The following is a 10,844-nucleotide window of genomic DNA, read 5'->3' as shown; positions in this document are numbered from 1 at the left end:
GGAAAGTTGCAAAGAACACCTGAAAACACCCTAACTAATCGATAACTCACTCTACACAAGGCAAGTAGAAAGGGAAGCAATGTAAATAACCATTCCCACCTGCAAGGCAGCGAAGGCGAAACCAAAAGGAGAAAACAAAACATGGGGGAATAACAAGCTCTTAACCAAGGCAAAGGAGTGCTCCCTCTTTTGATAACCACGCAACATTAACCAACTTCGGGAACAGGAATGACTATCCTGAGACGCTTTTTCATGTTTGGCCCATCCTAGCCAACCCTTGTGTAAATAAAAATTAAGAGTGGGGCTCTTTTCTCACCAACACCTACACTAAGCTAAGCTTCTACTCTGTACTCTTTGTACCTTCTACTCTATACTTTGGTAGAGTTTCACCCACTGGAACCGGGCAAACCGAGGACTTTTTTCAAGTTGCAAGAGAAATGGGCTTCAAAGCAACGAGTTAAGAGCTAAGACTGGTCTTACCCGTGGGTTGGGTGCTAAGGCTACCAGCAGTCTCTACACCTGGCAAGCATCGGGGGGCAGCCAGACTGACCAGATAGCCTGACGATAAGCTCCGGTGACACTGGGGTGGCCTTCGCATCCTGCTGGGCAGGTTCGGGGAGTAGAAAGCTCACGAAAAGGTGTGTTGCGGAAGGAGGGAGTGGAGTGAAGTGTACTTTTCTTCCGGAACAGTACTTCTATTGCTCCCACCTGGGCTCAGATAGCGGCCAGTAAGCTAATTGAAGCCCCAGGCTCGCGCTCGGGTCGGGGTGGAACCCTGCTCTCCTCTCCTCACATCCCCATGTCTCTGCCGCCACCGCCGCCGCCCGTGACCCGGTGACCCGGGAGGGCCGTCTGGGGCCCCTGACCCCGGAGCACCGGGCATCCGGACCCCCCTCGCAGGCGCAGCCGCTATTAAGACAGGAGGCTAAAGGGGAGGAGGAGGAAGGGGAGGAGACAGGCGTCCAGGGCGCCTGGGGAAACGGCACGGCGGAGCAGCGGCGGCGGGGCTGGGGGGAGGCCGCTGAGGCGGTCGCGGCCGAGGAGGGGCAGGCAGAGGCCGGGGGCACCGCGGGGTCAGGCTCCCCGGCGGGCGGCGCGGGTGGCGGCCGCGGGGGCTGGCGGCGGCTCCTTGCCTGGCTGCGGCGGCGGCAGCTCCAGTGCTGCCCCTGTGCGGCGCCCCTTCCCCGCTCCGCCGCGCGCTGTTGTCATGGAGGAACCAAGATGGCGGCTCTGGCCTACAACCTGGGCAAGCGGGAGATCAACCACTACTTCAGCGTGAGGAGCGCCAAGGTGCTGGCGCTGGTGGCCGTGCTGCTGCTCGCACTGTGCCACCTCGCCTCCCGCCGCTACCGAGGTGAGCGGGCCCTCCCCCTGCCCGGGCCGGCTGGGGGAGGAGGCGACGCGGAGGCTGAAGGCAGCCCCCCTCGCCCGACACACGCCCACGCTCACGCGGCCGCCCGCCGGCGCGCCCAGCCCGCGGGGGAGGAGGTGCCCCCAGTTGGCCCGGGCGGCGGGCCAGGCGCCCCCGACCGACCGAGCGGACCCCAGTACAGGCGGCCACGGGTCGAGAGCCCATGGTCCTGCGCCCCCCGAGCAGCCTGCGCTGGGGTCGGGGACGCTTACCCGGGCTTGGCCCAGGGGCTGCCGGGGTCCCGGCTCCTGCGCGGGCTGCGCCGGGGGAGACGCGCCAGGCCCGGGGCTCGCGTGCAGGAGGCGTGCAGGCGGCTCTCAGGGGCCAGCCCCGGGCGCGTGAAGGCCAAGGCCGCCCTGCAAGGGGCACCTCCGCCCCAAGTAGGGTCGCCCATTCTGCGCCCTAGGGGTTCAGCTCTTTAGCTTTTGTTTTATCCGGCCTCTGCCTTGGAACAGCGGGGCCAAGCTGTTTGACAGCGGCATGGGCCGCCCCATTTTCCCTTACCGCCGGGGTGACAGCTGGCAAAAGATGCTCTTGGCCAAGTGGAGGAGGTGTCACCCAGGCTTTGTGATTCAGAAACGTTTAAAGCGTTCTGGCTGCACACTTTTTACAAAGTAAAGCCACTGGGGCAGATATTTGAAAAGAAGTTACAGGTTGACAGGAGTTGAGTTGGGCAATGAAAACAAGTTGGAAGCAGTTTGAGAGGAGGTCTTCGCTGTGGATTTTGAGATTGGTGTAAAGACGAAAAGAAATATGACCTCCTTGTTTCAGAAAGAATTATTCTTCAGTCATCAAGGGGCATTTACTTGTCCTTGTTTGATTTTTTTCTTCATTTTCTCTGTAAAAATGCTACTAGGTTAGAGGTTGACAGGCTGAGGGAAATTAATAACGATAGGATCTTTTATTTGTGGCTCTTAGTGTTATCGAAGCCATCCATTATCTGGACAGCTCTTGGTGATTGTGAGATTAATTGGTCAAGATGTAATGTGTAATGGGTGCGCATTTAACGCATTTCCCGTTTAACTTCACACCTACTTTGACAAAATAATCCAGTAAAGGGGGCGCTGGAATCTGAACTGTCTTCTCATTTTAGGGAATCTTTCAAAGTGAAGGACATTTTGATCAATTCTGCTGTTTTGTTTCTGCAATGCTTGAGAATTAAAATTCTTATACTCTAGTACTGGATGAATAGCCCTTTATAGAAATACACTAAATCGATTGAAAAAGATAAATTATTTATACCCTTTTGGCCTTTCTCCTCCAGCCTCCTATAGATCACCGCCACATGACCTGGCAAGACTTTGTTTCATCTTCAGTTGCTGTAACAGAAGTCCAACACTTCCATATACAAAATAAAGCTAGCAATTTGATGCATTAATTTGTGGTAATTTTAAAGAAAATTTTCTGACTGCTATCATTTTATGCTATTTTGGTATAAGACGACAGTAATCTAACTCAATTTTATGTATGTGATAGTGGAGATAAATTTTATAACTGTGATGCTATGGTCCTAAATGTAAACATCTAGTGCCCCTCAGCTCCCTTTTTAAAACTGTGCTTTTATCTTTTGATAAGCTTGGACCCTAATTATTGTATTTATATATTTCATCCTTTCAAGTTCTCTCATCAGCAGGGAAAATAGAATGTCAGATGGAACCTTATGAGTCAGTGTAGCAATCTGGGATTGTTTATAAAGCCTCCTCCAGAAGCTAGTCATCAGCTTTCGTAGGTGCTTTAGTGTCTTGAGTGTGAAGCAGTACACCTGGTGTGTGTACATGCCCATACTGAATGTCAAGAACTTGAGCCAGAGACTGTTTGGGAAAAATAACGATCTTACCAGGAACTTTTTAGCCAACCTCATGCTTTGGCAGTGTGAAACTGAGTCAGATGCAGTGCCTTTCACACAAGGATAACCATATGCTTGAATCACAGTATCATAAATCTTTAGAATAAGAAAGGACCTTATATTAGATATAGAGGTTTAGGCTATATATTAAAATCTTCAATGCATGCTTATGAGTTTGCCTCAGGCAAGGTAGAGTGAATGCAGTTGGAATATACATATTCAGTATCTCTTGCTTTACAAACTACAGAAAGTAAAACATTACACACTACAGGAAGTAAGGCTTGGCAAAACTACATGCTATCATTGAGCACTTATTATATGCCAGGTTCTCTTCTACTAAAGGTTTTACATCTTTTAACTCATTTTGTCTTTACAACCAGTCTATGAGGTAGATACAATTACCAGATTTCATCCTCCCCTCTGCTTTCCCCCACCATTTTTAATATCTCTGTAATCAAGATGAGTTTTTAAAACTTTGATTGCATGTCAAAGTTTAATTGATAACATTTTTTCCTACTGTTCTATAAAATAATGGTGTATTTTATAATCAGTGGTCTTAGATTAAGCGAATTACAGTATTATTTACATTTTAAAAATGAGGCGTGAGAGGTTAAGTTGCCTAAAGATACACAGTTAGTCTAACTGAGCTAGGATTTAAAACCCAGTTAGTCTGCGTCATGCCATTATGTTATATTCTGCCTTTCTCAGAGCCTCTTAGACAGTGGTGATGTATAAAAGGTGGAGTGAGAAAGCATTTTCCAGTGGGACATGGGTTAAACCATTTAAAAATACCAATTCAGCCTTAGAGTGCCAGCCAAGAGTTTTCTTATTCTTTTTCCAGTAAATGGTGATTTTCTAAAAGTTGCGTGTGTAAAGCTTACTTTTTATTACCTATGTTTATCTTTCTTCCTTCTTCCTAAACTCCAGGCTCACAGTCCAAATATGCTTTGCCCTTTTGCATATCTCACAGATATCTGATTTTCTCTGCCTGCAATGACCTGTCGCTCTCCTTGAAAGAAAGTACAGATTTTTCTTTCAAGTCCTGGTTCGGATGTCACCAGCACAGAAGTAGGAATTAGGAATTCAGTGTTTCTACAGTAACTAGTACATACTTATCATTTTGTATTACAATAATTTGTATCTGACAGCCCCACACAAACTTTGAGCTTCCAAGGGTATTTTATTCATCTTTTAAATCATCAGAGCTTAACACACAGCAGGAACTCCATAAACAATTATTGAATAAATAGATTTTCAAAGTCCTTATTTCCTTCTCTTTTCCTCCTTGCATTTCATTCTTTTGGTTTTAATTTAATTTCGTGTTCTAATAGCATGTTCTGATCTCAACTTTAGAAGGTAGAGTTTTGTGGGGGGTTTTTGCATTCTTAATATTATTTTCACAAAATACAATAGAATGACCTTTTAAAAATAGTCTTTTAATTTTATTTTTTCTAAATTTTAACATTACTGAATCACAAAATGTCCATTAATACTGTGATTACAGACTAAAAACATCATTTCTGTGACAAGAAGCCAGTATCTGTGCCTTAAGGGTAGTTCCAACCTGGATAAATTAAAATTTTTTAATTGATAAAGTTAACTTGCTTCAAACGTCTTAATTTTGTTGAAATCTAATTCCTTTCTATCACTAGGCATATTAAATGCAAATGTTAAATATTATTGCATGTTTTGGAGAAAAATAAGTTCAAAACTTCAGAAGTTAAAGCAGGAAAGAAGCAGCTCTAGGTCTCTCAGCCTTTTCTTTCTTTGACTGCTAGAAAGATCCTGATCTACATGACACCACTTGTAATGAGGCACTCCTAGCTTATGTAAAGAAAAATGTAAATTGTGATTGTTCAGCACAGACGAAAGTATAACTTGCTGAATTTTGGGCAAATAAAATATTCTGCAGATCATATTGTAAACTCTATGATCTGGTATTTTCATGGTGGATAGTAAGAAACACACAGCCTTGGCAGGATGATTAAGTCTAAACTTTCAATGTGCCAGAGGTATTCTATTCAAAGGAAAATAAAAGCTACGGTTTATTTAGCACATCAGATGTTTTCTTTAGTTGTTCTATTTTGTTTTTCAGGTTTTTTTAAACTTGTTTGTCTTTTTACTTATTTTGTTTGCTCTTAGTATTTTTCTATTATAGAAAAATCATGCATGAAAACCTGAGACTTTAGATTGACAAACCAGAATGCTTATGCTTAAGATAACAGAATGAAGAGGAGACAGCTATTCATCTAGATAATCTTTGTATTGGAGATAGCTGAAGTAGATAATTCTATCCCTTTAGTTGCTTGTTTTTTTTTTTTTAATTGTGTTCCTAGCTTGATTTATCTGAGCACTTGGCAACTTTCATTTCACGCTGGTTGTATTAAAGTAGCTATCAAAATTATATGAAGCAACTGAAAATAATGACTGTGGTTTTTTTGTTTTCTTTTGTTTGGGGTTCTTCTGGGTAAATTTTGAAAGGAAGATAATGTGCCAGCAGATGTTTACATGTAGTTAGTATACATAAAAAAAATGTGGCACATTAACTTATTTTAACATGTAGATTTACATTTAGTGATTTGATTTTAAAACTATTTCCTTCCCAAGAAAAGAGAACTAGTTTTAGAGTATAGAATTTTATGGAGTTTTCTTTTTTAGATCCGGTTAATTTTTTAAAATCAGATTACAATAGTATTTATTATTAATACTACTTTCATTATTTTGCTGACAAATATATAAAAGCCAGTCTCCTCTTGCCTTGTCAGTTATCTAATTAGCAATTCTTTTACTTTCCTAACAATTCGTCATATTAACATTCTCTCTATTAAAATAGCTGGTGTAGTTTCTGTCTTTTGAATTGACCTTAACTGATGTGATACAGAGACTATTAATTTCAGATACAAGGATTATTTTTTTTTTAATTTGCATCATAAAATATATTATGAAGAGTCACCATTAACTAGCATTCATTACCAGGTTAAGAATTTCTTCCCTGGAAAGACCAGTAGTCTCTACAATACTGTGTTTATAGTGTCTTTTGGTTAGTGACAACTTCAAATCTGTTTTGCTATGAGGTTTTTCTAATGTGGGTTCTTGAGATTAGAGTTCTTTTGTTTTCTACTAGCTGAACTACTGAAAAATAATGTCTGAGTAGTAATATTGAAGAGAGGAGGAAGAGTTTGGCATTTTAAAACACATTTTCTGGTGGAGAAAATTGGTTATTTTAAGACGTTGGTATGGTACTTCAGTCTCCACAAAATCATATTGATAACCCATAGACGTGGTTAACAAAGAGCATAGTCCCACACACTGAAGACCGATCAAGGTGTGTTCCTGTTTAGCCTTCTATTAAAAAACAAAAATCAAGTAACAACAACAACAACAACAACAAAAAGGAAGGGATAAAGAAGAAAGAAAAGGAAGAAAAACTTCACAGAATTAATACCAGTTATTTACAACTTCTTATAACTTTTTTAGAAAATAGGTGGGTTACTAACTTTTCACTTGGTTTAATAGATGTATTTAAAGAGGTAGAAGTGCCATAAATATGGAATTTTCATCCTAATTTTAAACATTTACTAGATTTTTAATAGGATTTTACTATATGGCCATTATAAAAGAATGCAGCAGGAGTGCTGTTTTTAGGAAATAATCGTGTGTTCCTTTAGTCCTTTTTTTTTTACTCCTTGATTGTTTATATAGCGTAATTTTTTAGAACTAGAATTAGTTTTAAATAATTGGAAAGAATTAAGAACTGATTATTTATAGTTTCCTTAGATGTTATTAAAAAATCTTTCACATACAGAAAAAACTGCTCAGGCTACATATGTAACTGCAAAAATGTAATAATTGGTATTCTACTTTCCTTATCCAGTTTTTCACCAACAGAATAATGCAGTATTTTCACTTTTCCTTCCTGTTCTGTTTTAGAATTTATGACACTGTGGTATCAACGCTTTCATTATTTATGCATACATGTCTTGTATTTGTATCACCGTTATCTGTATGTTGACCAGATAAATGGATAACTGGATTGAGAAAAGAGATGTGTTCTTCTACTTTAAAAATCTTTGGGTCTTCCCTATCCCCACCATTTTGTTCTGTAGTATTCTTTTTACCAGATGCCCTATCCTGACCTTAACTATTTGTAAAACAAATAGAGATCGCTGTTGACTGTTAATAAAGAACTAGAGATGAAATTTAAAAACACATGTATTTTATCATAACCCCACAGTTAATGTACACATTTCGTTTTTCCCTCATCCATTTGACATATTTGAACTTTTTTAATGTCTCCAATCCCCTTTTTAACCACGTACATTGACCATGTACATTAAGCTAATGTACGGTAAAATGGCCAAAGGAAGCAGGGTAACCATCTGTCCCAGTTTACACAGGACTGAGGGGTTTTGCAGATGTGGAATTTTCTGTTTAAAACTGTGGCAGTCCCAACGACACTGGGAGGAGTTGGCTGGTCATCCTAACGGAGGCAAGAGACAATCGAGAGAAGTGGAGGGGCTAAATATTAACAACAGCATTCATTACTGATAGTGATCATGTGTATCTTCAGCCACCATTTGACTAACATAGTTTTAAGTCTTATCTTTGTGAGATTGCAAAAGGATGAAATTTTATTAAGCTTTTTCAGAAGTTCTTGCATAAGTCTTCCTTTGCACATTTACAGAATAGGGATACCCCACTTCCAGGGAAGCTGTGAAAATTAGGGAGTAGATTTATAAAATACTTCAGTATTTACTAGGTTTCCAGGTATGCTGATGCACTGAGTACTATAATAGTCGAATGGGAAGTCATTTCCAAAGTCTTCTCTTTTATCCCTTAAACTTTTCTTTCCCAACTAGAAGTAGGAGTGATAAACAGATATAAAGGCTAGTTTGAGGCAAGGTGATGTCCTTGGAAGGAAAACCTGAAGCAGAAGGAACTACCAAAGCAGTGAATGTAGCATTGGGGATGAAGTATTTTCTAGGTAAAGTATCTGTCATTAGTGGCTCTTATCCTCTTGAATATTAATATATTAATATTTGCTTCTCATGGATGAGTGATATGTACCTAGAAGGTATAGTGAAGTATAGAAAACTCTGTACCCCCTCATCTCAAAGGCTTAAATGGGATCAAATAACCAACATACAAGAATTTAACTATTGTTTACAACATTATTGTGTTTAATTACTATAGGAAATGATTCATGTGAATACCTTCTCTCAAGTGGCAGATTTCTTGGAGAGAAAGTTTGGCAACCTCACAGCTGTATGATGCATAAGTACAAAATCAGGTAGTTTCTTCATTTTGTTGTTTGTTTTCTTTTCTAAGATGGGTCTTAATATCTGGTAGAAAAGTGTTGGTGAATCAGGGAAAGTGATAGATGGTACTTCTCTATGTGATGGTAGAGAATTGCTGACAGGGTAGGAGTTGGGAGTGAGTCCAAAGGAATATTCTCGCTCTAAAGCATTAGGGAAAGCTTTGGACCAATCTGCTTTATCTCAGGTGAGCGATAACCAGGCCCAGGGCAATAGCCCGTGAATGAAGGACTCTTGCTTTGGGACTTGGATAGCTACCTACCTCATGGAGTTATTCTGAGACAACGGATATAAAGCACTTACTATGGTTAGAGCACATCTGAAACACTTATTAGGATGAGGGCTGTTATTATTGAGAGTTAGTCGATCATACACGGACTGGTAGGTTGAACAAACCTGGCCACCTATTTCTAAAGCAACATAACTGTGTATGTAATAATGCTGTACTACTTTCTTCACAAATGATGTGCTTTGAAAAGTGCCAGTATGCCGATATTCCTTATTCTAATTGATGTCTTTGTTGATTTCAGTGAAGCGAAGAACTGCCTTGTAGATAAACATATTGCATTTATTGGAGATTCCAGAATTCGTCAATTGTTTTATTCTTTTGTAAAAATAATTAATCCCCAATTTAAAGAAGAAGGAAATAAGGTAAATTTTGTCTATTCATTTCATTAGCGTATTGTTTTAGAAGTTAGCCAACTGAATAGTTAATAGGAGGAATGTGCCCTTTCACATTAACAAAAGGAACTATAAAATTTTACTTTGGTTTTGGGAAAGGTGGAGGGGGAAAACAGGGACAATTTGCCATAATGCGAACATAAGAAAAAGAAGTGGTGGGTAAGGTATTGGCAAGCTTTTTATTGACTTAAACTTTTCGTTTTCAGAAATATTAAAATTCTTTCCATGGAAAACATTTTTAAAAATTTTAGAAAGAACAAAGAAGAAATATGCCTTATCCTCCTTTTAATATTTTGACATATTTCTTTTCAGACTCTTTTTTGAAAACAAAATTGTAATAGTTTAGCATGTACAATTTTATATCTTGCTTCTATCCCCACCACTTATCACAATTTACCATATTATACAATCAATGTACGCATCTTCATAATGGCAACATTATTGAATGGATATAATGTGATTTTATATAATCTTCCCTTTTCTTGACTTTTTGTAGTTTTCTAATGTTTTTTATTTTACAATTTAAAAAAGGACATTTTTATTACATTTTTGTGTGAAAACTTTGCTTTTTAAATTATTTCCTTAGGGTGGAATCTTTACAATGCAAATACTAGGTTGAAGAATATAAATACTTTTAAAATTATTGATTATATTGTTAAACTGTTTCAATCTATACTGTAAGTAGCAATGTACATTGGGACCTAATTTTCTGTAACCTTTCTGGCACTGGCACTAGGCATTCATGCTATATAGTTAAAATGACAGTGTAACAAATTTCTGCTCTTTTTAATTTCTCATTTTAAAAATATGTCTTTTTTTAAAAGCTAACAAGGATGAACATCTTTCTGTTAATTAATCAAGTTGTTAATTAGTTAATTTGGGGGGAATTATCTCATCATATCTTTCTGTTTGTACATTTTTAAGTGATCTAAGGTTCGAGTCCCTGCATTCAGTTGCATGTGGTTGGGAGTGGGTAATGGCAAGAAGAAAAAAGTAAAGTACAAAAAGTTCAGAATTGTAGGGGTAATAGCTCATGAATTTATGATGAAAATCTCCCTGTACACATCAACTTGCCCAGCGGCAAGGAGTTGAAAAATCAGGGACTTAACAGCTTAAGTAGCTAGTTTCACAGTGATGATGGTAATGGATACTAAGTCTTTAGGAACTACTCCTTGTGAGAAGAGGCCATAGGCTGTTAGAGATTTTGTCTACCAGGAAAAGCTAGTATAGATTTTAAAGCTGAATAATAGAAAATAACAAAGTCAACCTTTCATTTTATTTGGTATCTATAAATGTATTTTCCATTTATATTTATACATTCAAAATTATACAGAAGAGTTCAAAGTATTTAATGACCTGAGAGTCTTACAGTTTAAAGTAAAAAACTTAGTAAACATTTAAAAAACAGATGTCTGATTAAAAAAACATTTTTAGTATTTCTAGGCCTAGAATAGTGTGACTCTTGAAAATTGGAATAATGTATTTGGCAACAGTTAGTTGAAAAAAATCTGTAATGGTTTAGTCTATAGCCAAAAGTAGGTACAATATGGTACATTGTTTCTGAGCTCTAGGTTTCCAATTTTTATTTTCT

The 10,844-nt window shown here is 39.0% G+C and overlaps 1 protein-coding gene across 4 annotated transcripts in view; it reads left to right on the top strand.

The window, feature by feature from the left end:
• The first annotated feature begins 1,064 nt into the window (after window positions 1-1,064).
• Window positions 1,065-10,844, top strand: part of CASD1 (CAS1 domain containing 1) — a 68,025-nt gene continuing 58,245 nt past the window's right edge. For 2 of the 4 annotated variants that reach the window (XM_068550640.1, XM_068550637.1), the window contains exon 1: window positions 9,160-9,223. Coding sequence is in view for 2 of the 4 variants with exons in the window: in XM_068550636.1 (XP_068406737.1) it covers window positions 1,222-1,354; window positions 8,451-8,547; window positions 9,103-9,223 (351 nt within the window). In the remaining 2 variants the exon portion in view is untranslated. Of the gene's footprint in view, window positions 1,355-8,450; window positions 8,548-9,102; window positions 9,224-10,844 lie in introns of those variants that run through there. The other 2 variants (XM_068550636.1, XM_068550642.1) reach the window with 2 other exon arrangements.

The sequence above is a fragment of the Eschrichtius robustus genome, chromosome 8, assembly GCF_028021215.1.
Source record: "Eschrichtius robustus isolate mEscRob2 chromosome 8, mEscRob2.pri, whole genome shotgun sequence".
Lineage (NCBI taxonomy): Eukaryota > Metazoa > Chordata > Mammalia > Artiodactyla > Eschrichtiidae > Eschrichtius > Eschrichtius robustus.
This window is presented reverse-complemented; position numbering and strand designations above follow the sequence as displayed.